The following is an 18,542-nucleotide window of genomic DNA, read 5'->3' as shown; positions in this document are numbered from 1 at the left end:
AACTATGTAAGAAAATCATTCCTGTGTTTGAATTGAATCTGAAAGTTTTTCAGTTTTAATCTGTTAATAACCCAGTTCCAGTGTTTTCTGGAGCTTAAATAGTTGAGTGAAACTGGCCAACTTAGTGAGGTTGAAGTGTCCTATGGTTGTTAGAATGAGTGTGGCGTTTACCATCAAGGAAAGAATTTTTTTTAAAATACAAATACTTAAGTTGTGACACATAGCAATCAAATTATTATAAATTGGGCTATTGATATTGCTTAGTTGGTAGAGTGCTGGCCTCACATGAATAAAGCCTTGGATTCAATCCCAGCACCACACACAAAAAAATTATTATAAATTATGAAGGTCTTTGACTTAAAAGTAGCTGTAGAGTTTTGCTTATGGAAACCTATGCTAGACAGGGCCATGCCATATTTTCAGTATAAAAAGGTTTAAGTATTTTTAATGGAATAGTTAATGATCACAGATCTTTTGGCATTATTTCCATTAAATATTATAACTTCATTTAACTGTAGCACACAACTAAAATACCCCTTTTGATCTTCCTCAGAGACATAAATTAGGTTTCTGCCTCTGTCCTATACCACATCCCCAACTCCAAGATGATGAAATTATAATCCATATTTTCTTCAGGCATAGTTTTGTATTTTAATTTTTAAATAACAAATCTGAATAAAGAATAGTAAGGATGCAACATTTCCTTCATTGGAATACATTTATTGAATAGCTCATATTTTCTCTCACTGCTATTAGATACTGCCTTTATCATAAGTTATTTTCTCATCTGTGTTTGAACCCTCGGTATTGGAAATCAAACACCAGGGCACTCAACCACTGAACTATACCACCAGCCCTTTGCACTCTGTATTTTGCTAAGTTGCTGATACTGGCCTAGAACTTGAAGTTCTTCTGCCTCGCCCTCCTAAATTGCTGGGATTACAGGTGTTCTCTACCATGCCTCACCTGAACGTTCCCTTAAAAGCTTTCCTGCATGGTTTCCTAAACTTGGGCCAAAAAATCTCCTCAAATTGTCACTTGGTCTGTCTCTCTGGTAACCCTACTGCCCGCCCTTTTCAGTGCTAGCCTCATGCTGTATACTGGCAGAGATCATGGATACTAGCTAGGGTGTCGGATGCTTTTGACTGAATGCCTAAGGGTTTTACTATAATAGCTGCCAGAACTTTCATATGTTTAGGTTTGATTAGGTTAATTGTAATATTTTCTTTCTAGTGGAGCTATTTGGAAATTTCCATTTCCCCTTTCCTTTTCTAAGAGTGATCTAGAGCTAAAATGCCTAAATTTGAAACCCTACCAAGATACTAGCTTTGTGACTTTGGACAACTTACCAAATGTAAAAATTGTTTCTACCACACAGGATTGTTGTGAGTATTAAATTGATAAATACATGTAAAGGGTCTAGAATAAGTGCTTTGTCATGTGGAGTACTCAATAAATGTTAGTTGTTGTTATTAGTACTATAACATCACAGGAACTAGGAAGAACATTAGATGCTTAAGTGCTGATATTATTTTTGTTTGTTTTGTTTTAAAGGGGACAATTCATCTCTTTCGAAAACCGCAAAGATCTTTTTTTGGCAAGTTATTACAGGAATTTAGACTTGTAGCAGCTGACCGAAGGGTAAGTTATCTCTTAACCCCAACTTTACTGTAAAACAATATTACAACATCTAAAAATGGTAATTTTTAAGGCAAATAGAAATCACTTTTGGCCCCACCATATTGTTCTCATTTTTCCATGTTGGATAAGTATTTTGTTAATTACAGTTATTTTTTTAATATTTTATTAGTTGTCAATGGATCTTTACTTTATTTGTTTACATGTGGTGTTGAGAATCAAACCCGGTGCCTCATATATGCTAGGCAAGCACTCTACCACTGAGCTACATACCCAGCCTGAGTTACATTAAAGCATTTTAAATAAATTTTGTTTTCTTTTATGGATTCCTTTTGTCTTTAATATTTTTTTAAAATTGAATGTAGTCTAAAGCCAAGTTTTCTCATTCATAACAGGAAAATTAATGAGGCAAGAAACTGTGTCATGCTTTGAGACTATAAATAAAAAGATAATTTCTCTCTTACTTGATCATATGTAGATCTTCTGGTTTTCATTCTTCTCAATATTAAATTATAAGCTCTTTGAGGGCAGTGACTATGTCTGTTTTGCTCACCTTTTTATAGATACACAGAACAAGCACTCAATAAATGTTAATGAGCTTTAAAGCCGGTTTTCATGGAACACAGTAATAAAGAGTACCAGGGATAGTGCCCTTGAATTGTGAACTAGACTAGAAGCTTCTTTTTTTTGTTATTTATCATTATATCTCCTATTCCTAAAAATTTGAAATATAGTCAGAACTCAATAAATCTAGCATTTGGAAATATTATCATCCCCTGAATGTTAGATGTAAAGAGCCAATGATAGAGGATTCATCTGTTTGATAGATACATATTTAATTTAGCATGATCTCAGAACAGATGGATATAGCACTGTAATATTGATAGAAAGCAGCTATCTTATTTAAGTAAAGAGACATTCTTTAACCATGCATTTTTTAAAAAAAATTATTTTTGTAGTTGTAGATGGATAGAATGCCTTTATTTTATTTGTATATGATGCCAAGGATCGAACCCAGGGCCTCGCACATAGCTCTGCCATTGAGCTACAGCCCCAGTCCTAACCATACACTTTTTTGAAGTACAATAAACCATAGAACAGGTAATAGGAACAAAACCAAAAAATAATATTTCCCCCTTATATTCAGATTTAGTTGTCTGAGGTCAACTGTAAAAATATTAAATGGAAAATTCCAGAAATAAATAATCCATAAGTTTTCAATTGTGTGCCATTCTGAGTAGCATAGCAGAATCTTACACTCTCCTACTTTGTCCCTTGTGGGACATGAGTCATGGCTTTGTCCAGTTTATACTACCCACCTGTTAGTCACTTATTAGCTGCCTTGGTTATCAGATCAACTGTCACAACATTGCTATTATAATGCTTGTGTTGAAATAATGCTAAAGTACAAGAACAGTGATGCTGGCAATTTGGATATGCCAAAGTATAGTACTTTCTTTAAATGGAAGTTGCTAATTCTCATCTTTTTTTTTTTAAATTATTTTTTTAGTTGTTGATGGACCTTTATTTTTTATTTATTTGTATGTGGTGCCAAGAATCAAACCCAGTGCCTCACGCATGCTAGGCAAGTGTGCTACTGCTGAGCCATGACCCCAGCCCTAATTCTCATCTTAATAAAGAAAAATTATATGCTGAGGCTGCTAAGATACACAGTACAATAAGATATTTTCACACTCAACATAATTTTTAGTATGGTATATTATGAAAATTGTTCATTTTAATATTATTGTTATTTTTATATTCTTAATTTTTAAGTAAACTTGTAGGTATATACATATAGAACAAAACATAGTGTATAGTTTATACAGGGTTCTGTCCACAGTTTCAGTCATCTACTGGGACCTGGGAACAGATAATAAGGGGACTATTACATAGGAACACTTGAACTGTACATATATTCTCTATAAAAATTTAAATCTTAAGAAATACCTTGGTTCATCTCTGCACTGCTCGTAAATGTTGGTTCACATTTTAAGATCCATCTCAGTTCCTTACCACCTACCACTCTCTTTTGGTGGTACTAGGGATTGACCCCAAGGCCTGCACATGCTAAGCAAGTACTCTACCACTGAGCTACATATTCAGTCCTTTGTATTTTATTTTGTTCATTTTTTTTCAGACACATGGACTTAAACTTTTATTTCTTCTCTCTCAACCTCCCAAGTATCGGAATTACAGACATGTGCCACCTGCTTCAGTTCCTTACTTCTTCATCATGAATAATCAATCTTGCCTTTGGTCACTCCCAGGAGTCCACTGCTCTGGTCATGTAGAAACCTTATCACTCATAAGAACTGTATCCTATTGTCTCATTTTCAAGAATTTCACCCAGCAGTCACCAGCACCTATCTTTCCAGTTTATTCTTATTACCCAAACTCCAGTCATTCTGCGATTCAATTTTGTGACTTCACCAAATCGTCACTGTTTTTCACCTCCCTTATCCTCATTCAATTCCTTATCCAGGGTATTCTGTGCTCCATCATTATCATATTCTGTGCCCTTAACTGCTTTGTGCCCCCATTCTATCATATTTCCTAGAAAATTCTAATGTGTACCTACATCTAAACTACTGAATCTAACCTGAGAGAAATGATACTCTGCTTACTTGTGTCACTGTGAATTCATGATCAAACAGGCTATTAGTGATGCTTATGCTAAAATTCCTTAGTTCATTTAGTTTCCCACTTTCCTAGGTGACTATTTCATACCATTTCTTTGTTTTCTAATCTGAAACTTTCAAAACCACCATTATCTTCCTTTTGCCTGTTTATCTTGTGTTTTTTAAAATATATTTTTAGTTGTTGATGGATCTTTATTTTATTCACTTATTTATATGTGGTGCTGAGAATTGAACCCAGTCCCTCACAAACGAGAGGCAAGCGCTATACTATTAAGCCACAACTCCAGCTCCCTTGCTTCTTTTTTTTTAACTAAAGGAAAAGAAGTGATCTAGCTTGAGTGACAAACAATAAACAAATATATTAAGGTCAGATAGTGATAAGTACTAGGAAGAAAAAAAGTGCTGCAAATGGTGGCACACACCTGTAAACCAAGCCACTCAGGAGGTTGAGCAGAAAGAACACAAGTTCAAGGCCAGTCTGGGTGACTTAGAGAGACCCTGTTTCAAAAAAATAATAATAAGGGCTGGAGTTGTGGCTCAGTGGTAAAGCACTTGCCTAGCATGTGTAAGGCCCTGGATTCGATTCTCAGTACCGTATATAAATAAATGAATAAAATAAAGGTCCATCAACATATATAAATAATGCTACTAACAAAATGGGTTGGAGATGGAACTCAGTGTTAGAGTGCTAGCATGTGCAAAGACCTGGGTTCATAAAGTAGGATAAGAAGATAGTAATAGAAGATATGGAAAGGTTTATCTTCCAGATAGAGTGGTCAGAAAAGACCCTTTTGGTAAACTGACATGTGGACAGAAATCTGAATAAGGCAAAGGCAATAAGCATGCAGATATCTGGAAGAGAAAATGGGAACTGCAATGCAAATATCCTGTGGCAGAAGAGGCTTGGATGAGGATAGCTAGAGCAGAGTGAGTGAGAGGGAGTCTGGAACGGCATCAAGTATGTATTTTTTTTTTTTTTACTGATCCATTCTTAGTTCCTAGAATAGTGTGTGGCACAAAATAGATAATGAGGCCTGAGGCTGTAGCTCAGTGGCAGAGTGTTTGCCTAGCACGTGTGAGGCACTGGGTTCGATCCTCAGCACCACATAAAAATAAACGAATAAATAAAGACATGCTGTCCATCTTTAAAAAAAAGGATAATGAGATATTTGTTGGGTGGATAAATAGTTTGATCCAGCAACAGAGTACAGAGTGTCATTTTTCAATGTACATTCTTTTTTAACTTTTTTTTCCCCAAGACTGGGAATTGAGCTCAGGGGCATTCTACAACTAAACTACACCCCCAGCCCTTTAATTTTTTATTCAAGACAGGGTCATGCTGAGTTGTTGAGTGCCTTGCTGTGTTGCTAAGGCTGGCCTAAAACTTATTATCCTCTTCCCTTAAGTCTCCCAAGTGTCTGGAATTACAGGCATGTACCATCATGCCCAGCTTTAGTGTACATTATCCTCTTTTTCTGATTGTTCTTGAATCCCTATCTTGACTAGACTCCAGGTCTGATCATTTCATTAAAGTCTTTACTAGCTTTAGAGTCTTTTGCCTCATATCACTTCTTAAAATGCAAACATCCTTACCTCACCTGCATCCCTGCTTCTGTTCTTGGCTGTAGAAGTTACAGAATGGTGTCTACCAAAAATTCTTGCTGGGCCCGGTGTGGTATTGCACGCCTGTAATTCCAGCTGCTCTGGAGGCTGAGCCAGGAAGATTGCAAGTTCAAAGCCAGCCACAGCAAAAATGAGGTGCTAAGCAACTCTGTGAGACCCTGAGACAAAATAGGGCTGGGGATGTGGCTCAGTAGTCAAGTGCCCCTGAGTTCAATCCCTGGTACCCCGCCTCCCCCCCAAAAAAATTCATGCTTGTTTTTTTTTAAATTTTTTTTTTTTTTTTGTGTGTGTGTGTGTGTACACGTGCACTTAGAATGAAACCCAGGGCCCTGCACATGCTAAGTACATGCTAAGCACATGATCTACCACTAAGCTGTACCCACAGTCATATACCTACGCAGGTAATTGTTATCATCTTTGATGATTCAGTAGTGTGTTCATCATAATAACTCTTTGGAAGATTTACTTCTGGATTTAAATTTCCAGTTCTGCTTTCCCATATCCCTTAATTTTGGAAAATTCTCTTGTATTGTTATCTTTTCTAGAGATTTGTGGACTCCCAGCTTTGTGCTATTTCTTCATTCAGCCTCATAATTTCTCTGTCAGTCATCTCCTCACCTCAGAGGGATTGTTCTTTTCTAAACCTATACTTTTCCATCTGAGTTCTAAGACCATCCTGTCCCACAACACACTTGACCTTTACAGCTAAATCTCTTTAATTTCAATACCTCCAAACAAAGGGCTTTCTTTTAATTTCTTTGCCCTCTATTTGGAAATAAGGATTGGTTTCCCTTCTTTGTATGAAGTATGGTAGGACAAAAGTTGAAAACACTTCACTTGATCTCTTCTTTCTTTACTTTTGGAATACAGTCCTCCTTCCCCCGAGTCCCGTTTTCAGGGCATAGTTCAGGGCCTCCCCGTTGTGTGAACTTCTGAACCATTGTAATTTTTCCTTTTTGCAGTCCTGTTTCATGTGAGTTATTTGGAAAATTATCAAGCATTGCCTTTTTTAAAAATTACTTCCCATTTTGCTATAATTTCCAAAGTATATAAAAGTTTCCAGATTAGTATAAGGAACGCCATTATTCCCTTTTTTTAGATTTACCAATCGTTTACATTGCCCCTTTTGCTTTATCATTGTCTGTATTTATAGATTTATAGAGAGAAAAATGATATACATATACATGCATAGTTTTCTCAACTATTTGAGAGTTTCTGTGCCAGAATATATTTTCTCTTGAAAAATTCCCCTTTAGGAATTATTCCTTTAGATTTGTATATGATAATAATATAACAACTTTGTTGATGATAATTTTGGTGTAGAAAATGTAACATGAACTTTTTGAAGGAAGTTATGCTTGTTCTTTTGAATATCAGAGTATGAATTACAGCAACATGAACAGACCCAGTGAAATTATTACCACTGTACAAATCAAAGATTTTCCTTTCCACAGTCCTGGAAGATACTACTCTTTGGTGCAATTAACTTGATATGTACTGGCTTCCTGCTTATGTGGTGCAGTTCTACTAATAGTATAGGTATGTCATCGTCATTATTTTTACGGAGTTAGTTTAATTTTTATTTTTCTGATTTTAAATAAAGGTGTATTTTCCTTTACATAGAATATGTTCTTCTGAAATGTATATAACTCAATGATTTAAATGAAAGAATACATTTTTCCTTTGTTTTTTTAAAAATTTATTTTTTAGTTTTAGGTGGACACGATATCTTTATTTTTATGTGGTGATGAGGATCAAACCTAGTGCCTCATGCATGCTAGGCGGGCACTCTACCACCGAGCCTCAACCCAACCCCAGTCCCTTTTTTTTTTTAATGTCTTTAAAAACAGACCTGTGAACCATAAAGTTTTGTTGACATATTATGAAATTATCTGTTTGTTTGTTTGTTTTTTATGGTACCAGGGATTGAATCCAGGAGCACTTAACCACTGAGTCACATCCCCAATTCTTTTTATTTTTCATTTTGAGACAGGGTCTTGCTAAATTGCTTAGGCTGGTTTTGAACTGCAATCCTCCTGCCTTAGCCTCCCAGTTTGCTGGGATTACAGGCGTGCCCAACCATCCCCTGCTAGGACATTATCATTTTAAATGAGCTGTTGGTTTTAAAAAACACCGTTCAATCTGGACATTTGTGAAACAGAGTTCTTTTTAGGATAATATATTAAAACCTTATATAATTTATAAGTAAGATTTTGAGGTTTGTTGACATTTCCTTAAAAATGAAATTCTGTAATTTTTTTCTTGTGTCTTGATCCCTGATGTTTTGATGCATCATTATTTTCTTCAGGCTATTTAAAAGTTACATTTAAAATAGTACTGAAATGACAAAAGCAGGTAGAAAAATGGTGACGTAACTATGAGTATTTGGTGATTGATTTGTTCCAATGTAGAAATCTGGTTCTAAAATGAGCTTTTGTGCTCACCAACCTTGGTTACATGTATTAATCAGATTTACTACGTAATTTCCTATTGGAAATATATATATATATATATATATATATATATATATATATATATATATACACACATACATATATATATATATATATATTTTTTTTTTTTTAATATATATATATATATATATGAGGGTTGCTAGTGACTCCAGGCCTTTTTTTTTTTTCGTAGTAGATAATCACTGATAAACAATTTTGGTGACTTTCTGTATTTTCTTAAGCATTAATTAAATAACATGTTAATTGGGTTTTTTGTTGTTTTGCAGCTTTAACTGCCTATACTTACCTGACCATTTTTGATCTTTTTAGGTAAGTTTTTTAAAACATCTCCTTAATGTTTTATAGCCAAAAATTGCTGCACTGAATATATGAAGAAGTTTTCTTTGCTTAAAGGAAATTAATTTAATAAATAAGTAAAATTATCAATGTAGACCATATGTACAAATTAATATTAAAGAATTATAACAGAAGAAAATATTTCATTGACTTACTAATTGAAAAGATAAATATCCAGGCATAAACATAAACTTACACATTCTATGTGAAGAAAACTTTAAAATGATTCTGCTTTCAAAAAAAAAAAAAAAGACCTGAAAAAATAAATCATATTCTTATAAAAATTCTCCCTAAATTAATTAAACCAGCCAAGCATATTCAAGTGATTATTGTAGTCCCACCTTGTTATGGATTCTCTTTCTGCAGTTTCAGTTATCCATGACAACTGTAGTCCAGAAATATTAAATGGAAAATTCCAGAAATAAAAATTCATAAGTTTTAAATTGCTTATCTTTCTAGGTAGTGTGTTGAAATCTGGCACCATCCCATTATATCCAACCCATGATATGAATCATCCCTTTCTCCAGTGTGTCCATATCTCAGCAACTTAGCAATTGAGTCATTTAGGAGTTGTCTCAGTTTTCAGATCAACTATCTATTGCAGTATGCCAGTGCTGTGTTCAAGTAATACTTACATAGTAGCATAACCCTGTGTTACAATGCCTTTGTCATTCACCTCACTTCATCTCATGATATAGGCATTGTATCATCTCACATCATCATTACAAGAAACAGAAGGGTACAGTACAGTAAGATATTTGCCACATTCACATAAATCTTATTATAGTACATTATTATGATTCTATTTTATTATTATATCTCTTACTAGACTTAATTTATAAATTAAACTTTTAAAAAATAGATTTTTATTAGTTGTTGATGGACCTTTATTTTATTTCCTTATTTATATATGGTGCTGAGAATTGAACCCAGTGCTTCACACATGCTACACAGCAAGCACTCTACCACTGAGCCACAACCCCAGACCCTATAAATTAAACTTTATTATAGGTTTGTACCTATAGAAAAATCAGAGTATATGCAGTACAGGGTTCAATGCTATTCACAGTTTGGGGCATGCACTAGGCATCAGATCAACTATCTATTGCAGTATGCCAGTGCTGTGTTCAAGTAATACTTACATAGTAGCATAACCCTGTGTTATAATGCCTTTGTACCCTCCCCCCCCCCTTTTTGAAATTCTAGGTAGCAAACAGATATTACCACAAACAGAGAACAACCTGAGAAAATATTTCTCGGAAAAAAAAAACTAATGTTGCTGATATACTTAAAGGGCTTACCAGTTTAGTAGAATAAAGAAAACAAAACATTTAAACACAGAGTTCACAAAAGGAAAGAACTATAACTGGCTCTTATGAAAAGTTGCTCACTATATGGTGTACTATACTCATTTATTTATATTTTTATAAATATTCATGGGAAGGGTAAACAAGAAACTGATACTTACTAGGAAGAAGACTTAGTTGCAGAGGCACAAGTTTAGAATCTAAATAGCCAGGCATGGTGGCGCATACTTCTAATTCTAGCAATTTAGCAAGATTGTATGTCAGAAAAATAAATTTTTTTTTTTAGTAAGTTGCCTTTTTAAATTTTTTTTTTTTTTACTTGTAGATGGATACAATGTCTTTGTTTATTTATTTTTATGTGGTGCTGAGGATCGAACCCATTGCCTCACACATGCAAGGCAAGTGCTCTACCACTGAACTACAGCCCCAGCCCCCTTATGTCAAAAATTCTTAAAAGCTCTGGGAATGTAGCTCAGAGGTAGAAACACTCCTGGGTTCAATGCCCAGTACAACTAAATAAATAAATAAAGCAAGCAAGCTAGGCATGGTGGCACATGCCTGTGATTGTAGTGGCTCGGGAGGCTGAGGTAGGAGGATTCCTGAGTTTAAAGCCAGCCTCAGTAACTTAGTGAGGTCCTAAGAAACTCAGTGAGATCCTGTCTCTAAATAAAATCTGAAAATGGGCTAGGATGTGGCTCAGTAGTTAATACCCCTAAGTTGAATCCTCAGTACAGAGATAATAAAAATAATAAAGTATATAGAAAGGACTTGGGATGTAATCCAGCAGTAGAGTACTCTGTTAAATTCTCAGTACCACAAAAAAAAAATATATATATATATATATATATATATATATATATATATATATATGGGGGCAGTACTGGGTGTTGAACGCAGGGGCACTTGACCACTGAGCCACATCCCCAGGCTTTTTTTTTTTTTTTCTTTTGAGACAGGGTCTCTCTTAAGTTGCTTAGGCTTTGCTAAGTTGCTGAAGCTGGCCTTGAACTTGCAATCCTCCTGCCTCAGCCTCCTAAATTACAGGGATTACAGGCATGTGCCAGTGCATCCAGTGAGTTTTTTTTTTTCTTTAGCAGTCTGTAATCTGCCATGTAATTCAATTATCAATATATAGTGTTTGAGACAAAAAGAGGTGTGATTTCGGTTTATTTAGATCTTCACTAGTCTCAGACACACACACACACACAAAAATGAATTTCTGATTTTAGAGTATTAAATGTAAATAAAAGTTATTGTTTTACATAGGAATATAGACATTTTAATGGAGCACATTAATACCATGATGATGTTATTAAACTATAGAGATTATTGAGAATTGATGTATACATATAAGTAAAATTAAACATTGAATGATTTATCAATGAACAGGTATTGATTTAGTAGATATTTATACTAATGGGAAATAAAGTAGATCAGTATTGCTATATTTCATCAAATCTTAGATCTGAACAATTATGACACATAATTATGAGACATAATTATTTTATATATCCTTAAGAAAAAGAAAAAGGCTTCCAGTTCAACTGGGTGAGGTACCATAAATTCTAAGACTTATCCTGATTTCAGGATTATTACAATTTTTAAATTGTTTCTTAAAATTACTGAATTATAGGAAAGGTGTCAGAGATTTTCATTCACTTTTTAAAGGTAAAATTTTCAAAAATCAATATTCAGAAACACACATGAATTTTTTAGGTTTCTATTATTGAGGATTTTCATCTGCATTTACCAATAGCACAAAAACCATCTATCCATTCAAAATTAAACATTTTCATTATAACTTCAGTGTAAATACCAAATTCTTGTACTTAATTGAATTTGAAATGAAGTTAGCCTACTATAAAAACTTTGATGATGAATGTAACTCGGGGAGTTAGCCAGGACCCTTTTAGTTGTAAGCATCAGATTCCCACTGAAGCTATCTCAGGAGTGTTAGGGGCATTTCATGGAATCTGAGGACAGAAGTTTTGCTGGGCTCAGAGAACAGAGCTCTGGATAATCTAACTTGTCCTTTCCATCTTTCATCTCTGTTTCTCTTTGCTGGACTCCCTTGAACTACATTTTTCCTGTAGATCTTATTTCCCTGCTCCAAAATTCAGGAATAGAAATATAAATGTTAGCTTGGCATGGTGGCGCAAGACTGTAATCCCAGCAGCTCGGAGGCTGAGGCAGAAGTATTGTGAGTTCAAAGCCAGTCTCAGCAAAAAACAAGGCGCTAAGCAACTCAGAGAGACCCTGTCTCTAAATAAAATACAAAATTGGGTTGGGGATGTGGCTCAGTGGTCGAGTGCCCCTGAGTTCAATCCAAAGTACCCCCCAAAAAATAAAGAAAGAAGGAAATACAAATTTTGCTCCCAACTTTTACATTTGCATTTCGATTGTACAAGAAGCAGCCATATTAAGCCTAGAATGCTGCATTTCCAATTTCAGAGTTTTCTAGAGCAGGATTTTAATCGAACCTAGGTCTTTTGGAAGAGTCAGCTGTGGCCTGGGAGCAGGGTCATGTAAGAACATACAAGTTCCCATTGTATGAGTCGGAAAAGAAATGAGAGACAGTTGATAACAGAGAAGTAAGGAATCATTATATTCCTTACAGAGATAGTCTATTGACTATCTGCTTAATGAAACCTTTATGTTTTCCGTATGAGGATTATAAAATACTTAGACATAGATGCTTTCAAGATCCATATGATAGAAGTGTTATTATGTCTTTATATTAATCAGGTATCTAAACCTGCTTAATTAGATATACAACAGATATTGGTGACTTGAATTTCACATTGCAGAAAGTAGTTTTGTAGTGAATTTCCACTATACTTAGAAAAATAAATATAATTTTATTCCATCTAGATGTTATTAATATTTACTTTAAATTTTGATAAAAATTAAACAGAGCTTATCAATGTTAAAATGTATATGCTACAATGAAATATATTGTCGTTATTATTGTTGTATCTTTTTAAAATTGTTCTTGGCTTTGGAAACCATTTAGGGCAAATAACATTGTGTAAAGAAAACATGGGTTTAAGTTCTATTTAACTTAACAGTGAATTGGAAGTTTATTCAGTTTTTTTCACATGTTAAAACTCATCATTTAGGTATACCATGTACTAGGATTATAAATTATTAGATTATAGCAATTGTCATTATATTATAAATTATTAGAATAATTTATTATTAATTTAATCTATGCCAGAATTGATCACTTTCAGCAGTTTAGGAAAAAATTCATTTCTGTGTGTTCTCCTCCAGGGTTCTAATGCTAAATTTTGTCTTTTTATTTAGTTTAATAACATGTTTAATAAGTTACTGGGTAATGGTGAGGAAACCTAGCCCTGTCTATTCATTTGGGTAAGTTCAAATTATTCTATTTTCTGCTATAAAATAATAATGTACTAAAGAGCAAGCTCTTGTATTTATGGAAAATAAATGCTACCTATTTACTGATATGGTGACCAAATAGTGAAAGTAGATAGAAAAGTGTCCTCTAAGAGGATTCTAGGAAAGAAACATGAATATTTAAAATATAGATCTTATTAAAATAAAATGTTCACATTTAGATCTTTATATTTTATAAAAATATTAACATAAAATGATCACATTAAGTTTTCTAATAATTTGAGAATCTCTTATTTTAGAGAAAGTATGAAGGGAAAAATGTATGAAGGATTTTAATGTAAATGTAACTTCTAGACATTTAAGTAAATGTGATATATATTAATATGCATTGGTGAAAATGGATTTTTATTTTATCAATCACATACTTGGAGTATTATCTGTATTTAATGATGCCCTAAAATCTAGTTCTCCAGCCTTAAAACTCCCTGGAGTTGGTAGTTCTGACAGTTTCATATGGATGTCTAATTGGTGTCTTAAACTCAGCATAGAGCTGGGTGCAGTTGGGCACACCTGTATTCCCAGCAACTCGGGAGGCTGAGGCAATAGGATCGCAAGTTCAAACCCAGCCTCAGCATCTTAGTGAGCCCCTAAGCAAATCAGCAAGTCCCTGTTTCTAATAAAATATAAAAAGGGCTAAAGATGTGGCTCAGTAGTTAAGCACCCCTGGGTTGAATCCCTGGTATCAAAAAAAAAAAAAAAAAAAAAAAAAAAGAAAAGAAAAGAAAGAAAGAAACTTAGGATAGAATTCTCAGTTTCTTCCCAAAACATTCCTCTATAGTTTTCTCCATCTCAGTAAATGCCACCAGCACTCATTTTCTCAAACAAAAACTTTAAGATTTTTTTTCTTTCTTATTACCCACATCTGTCCCTCAGCAGGTTATGTCAAGATAACCCACAAACATACCCAGAATTTACTCTCATAACCACTTCTGTGTCCACTGCTATCATCCCAGACCAAGCTACCTTCCTTTCATGCCTTAACTAATGTCTGGCATCCTAACTGGTTCCCCATGCTTCTGAGCTTGCCTCAATAATATTTCATTCTCCATATAGCAATTAGAAGGTTTAAATCATACTCTCACTCTCCTACTTAGAAATATCTAATTCTTTTCCATCATACACAGAATTATATCTTGATTCTTTTCCCTAATTTACAAAAACCTTACATGAGCTGGCTTCTGCCTACTTCTTTTCAACTTACCATTCTGAAGCCCTGTATACCACACTGACTTACTTTGTGTTATTTGAACACAAGTAACTAATTCTTTTGTTAGACCTTGGTACAAGCTGTGGCAAGATGCTCTTTACCTGATCTTTGTAAGACTGGCTCCATCTTTTTTTTTTTTTTCCCTTTTGGTAGTAATAGGGATGCTGTACCTTAGCAGCCCAGTGGTGCTCTACCACTGAGCTACATCCCCAGCCCTTTTTAAAAAAAATTATTTATTTATTTTTTTGTTCTAATTTGTTATACCTGACAGCAGAATGCATTTCAATTCATTGTATACAAATGGTTGTACACATTTTCATTTTCTCTGGTTCTACACAAAGTAGAGTCATACTATTCGTGTCTTTTTACATCTACCTAGGGTCTTGATGTCCATGTCATTCCACCAACTTTCCTACCCCGTGTACCCTTCCTTCCCCTTCCTCTCCTTTGCCCTATCCAAAATTCCTCCATTTATCCCATGCTCTCCCCAACCCCCCATTATGGATCAGCATCCACTTAGCAGAGAAAACATTCGGTGCTTGTTTTTTGGGGATTGGCTTACTTAGCATGATATTCTCCAGCTCCATGCTTTACCTGCAAATGCCATGATTTTATTCTCTTTTAATGCAGAGTAATATTCCAGTGTGTGGTGTGTGTGTGTGTGTGTGTGTGTGTGTGTGTGTGTATTACAGTTTCCTTATCCATTCATCTATTGAGGGGTATCTAGGTTGCTTCCACAATTTAGCTATTTTAAATTGTGCTGCTATAAACATTGATGTGGATGCATCACTGTTATGCTGTTTTTAAGTTCTTTGGGTGTAAATTGAGGAGTGGGATAGCTGGGTCAAATGGTGGTTCCATTCCAAATTTTCTGTGGAATCTCCATATTGCTTTCCAGATTGGTTACACCAGTTTGCAGTCCCACAAGCAATGTAAGAGTGTGCCTTTTCCCCCACATCCTTGCCAACACTTATTGTTGCTTACATTCTTTTTTTTTAATTGATTTTATTTTTTTTAAATACATGACAGTGGAATGCATTATTCTTATTACACATATAGAGCACAGTTTTTCATATCTTTGTATGTAAAGTTTGTTCACGCCAATTCATGTCTTTATACATGTACTTTTTTTCCATTACAATTCTTATTACACATATATACCACAATGTTTCATATCTCTGTTTGTATATAAACTAGGTTGACATCCTTATATTCTTAATAACTGCCATTCTGACTGGAGTGAGATGAAATCTTAGAGTAGTTTTGATTTGCACTTCTGTAATTGCTGGAGATGTTGAACATTTTTTCATATATTTGTTGATTGATTGTATGTCTTCTGAGAAGTGTCCGTTCAATTCCTTAGCCCATTTATTGATTGGGTTATTTGGTTTTTTGGTGTTAAGTTTTTTGATTTCTTTATAAATCTTGGAGATTTGTGCTCCATCTGATGTGCATGTGATAAAAATTTACTCCTATTCTGTAGGCTTTCTATTCACGTTACTGATTGTTTCTTTTGCTGAGAAGAAGCTTTTCAGTTTGAATCCATCCCAAGCCCTTTTTCATTTTGATTTTGATACAGGATTGAATTTGTGATCCTCCTACCTCAGCTTCTTGAGTTGCTGAGATTACAGGGATGCACCAAAGCACAGAGAACTGTCTCCATCTTGTAATTCAGATCACAAATTATCATAAGTGATTGGATGACACAATCTCAAATAGCCACCTAGTTAGCCTTGTGTCACTCAGACTACTATAATTCTCAGTATAGAATTTATCAAATAAATTATTTGTTTTCCTTTTCCTTCTTTAAATTATAAGTTTCATAGAAATAGGGACCCTATCTTGTTTCCTCATATCCTTGTGCACTTTGATGAATTTCAAAAAATAAATACAACTGTAAAACTTCTATCTAAATCATTATATAAAATATTGCAAGTTCTCCCAAATTCTCTGAAAATTAGACCCTGTCAAAAATATGCAAATTTTTTCTTTTTTTAACATTTTTATTTGTTCTTTTTAGTTGTACATGACAGTAGAATGTATTTTGACATATCACACATACATGGATTATAACTCCTTATTCTTGTGGTTGTACATGATGTGGAGTTACCCTGAATATATTATGAACATAGGAAAGTTATGTCCAATTCATTCTGCTGTCATTCTCATTCCCATCCCCACTCACTTTCCCCCATTCCACACCCCCCAATCTGGTGAACCTCCACTCTCACCCCCATTGTGAGTCAGCATTCTCATATCAGAGAGAACATTTGGCCTTTGATTTTTTGGGATTGGCTTATTACACTTAACATGATGGCCTCCAGTTTCATCCATTTACTAGAAAATGCCATAATTTCATTCTTATGTCAAAAGTATACAATTTTCTGATTTTTGTCATTACAGATTAATTTTGCATATTGCTAAATATCATATAGATGGCATCTCACATAGTAGTAGTTCATTCTTATTCATTGCTCTAACATTTCATTGTATTAATATATGACAGGTTAACTATTGAAAGGCATTAGGGTGATTTTCAGCTTTCAGCTATTATAAATAAAATTACAAACAAACATACTTGGACATTTCTTTTGGTAAACCTGTGTACTCGTTTTATGTTGAGTATGTATCTTTCAAATTAGTCAAGATTGCATATGCTCATTATTAAAAGATGATTTTCCAGAATAGTTTCACCAATTTTCACTCCCATTGGCTGTGTTGTAAGTGTTTCACTAACAGTTGTCATTTTGTTTAAGGCCACTTTGGCATATGCAATGGTATTGCATTGTGGTTTTAAATTATTTCCTGATGATAGAGTATGTTTTAATATGTCTATTAATCATTCAGATTTCTTCTTCTGTGAAATGTTAGCTAAAGTCTTTTAACTGTTTTGCCTTTTTCTTATTGAACTATAAGAGTCAATCTACTTTATATATAAATATCTTCTTTTTCATAATAGTTTCTTATCATAAATGTAATTTTTTAAATCTCAATGATGAGTTCAATTTGTCGGTTTTTTTCTTTTCTTTTGTGGTTAGTACATTTCATGTACCTGTTCAGAAATCCTGACCTTCTTCAAGGTCAAAGATACTCTGCTATCAGGTAGAGAAGTCTTATTGTTGTTGTTGTTTTCAGTATTTTTTTTTTTTAGTTATCAGTATGCCTTCATTTTATTTACTAATATGCAGTGCTGAGAATCAAACCCAGTGCTTCACACATTGCTAGGCAAGCATTCTGCCACTAAGCCACAACCCTAGCCAGAGAAGTCTTATTGTTTGACCTGTCATATTTAAGCTTATAGTCTAACTGGAGTTGATTTTTGAGTATGCTATGAGGCAGGGGTCAAGGCATGTTTGTTTTTATATAGATATTCAATTGATGCATCACTATTCAATAAAGGAAAACACCTTTACTTCTGTGTGCTTCTTTTTCATTAATCAGTTGACTGTATATATATGGGTCTATTTCTGGATTCTCTTTCCCACACTATATTAATTCTATAACTTTAAAGTAGGTCTTGATATGTGGTAGTATACATCATGCAATTTTGTACTTCAAGATTGTGTCTCTCTTGATATTAAAATGGTGATGTCACCTTTGAGAACATGAAAGAATCCATTGAGACACATTTAGTTTGAAGAATATGCATTTTAACATCAGCTTGTCAATCTTTGCACATAACATTGTTGCATTTACTTATTTTTGTATTTTTTTTTAGAGAATTTTTAATATTTATTTTTTAGTTCTCGGCGGACACAACATCTTTGTTGGTATGTGGTGCTGAGGATCGAACCCAGGCCGCACGCATGCCAGGCGAGCGCGCTACCGCTTGAGCCACATCCCCAGCCCTATTTTTGTATTTTTTTATAACCTACTTTTTTCACTTTTACCTGAC

At 34.2% G+C, this 18,542-nt stretch overlaps 1 protein-coding gene across 3 annotated transcripts in view; it reads left to right on the top strand.

Annotated features, from left to right (window-relative positions):
• The window catches only part of SLC30A6 (solute carrier family 30 member 6), a 42,490-nt gene that overhangs the window by 4,670 nt on the left and 19,278 nt on the right, over positions 1–18,542 (top strand). For 2 of the 3 annotated variants that reach the window (XM_081264919.1, XM_081264918.1), the window contains exons 2-5: positions 1,555–1,641; positions 7,358–7,442; positions 8,644–8,686; positions 13,327–13,392. In XM_081264919.1, the coding sequence (XP_081121045.1) occupies positions 1,555–1,641; positions 7,358–7,442; positions 8,644–8,686; positions 13,327–13,392 (281 nt within the window). The remainder of the gene's footprint in view (positions 1–1,554; positions 1,642–7,357; positions 7,443–8,643; positions 8,687–13,326; positions 13,393–18,542) is intronic. The other variant, XM_081264920.1, reaches the window with a different exon arrangement.

This window comes from Spermophilus citellus (genome assembly GCF_964194105.1).
Source record: "Spermophilus citellus genome assembly, chromosome: 13".
NCBI classification, from domain to species: domain Eukaryota; kingdom Metazoa; phylum Chordata; class Mammalia; order Rodentia; family Sciuridae; genus Spermophilus; species Spermophilus citellus.
Note: the sequence above shows the minus strand (reverse complement) of the source record. Positions and strands in the feature narration are given on the sequence as shown.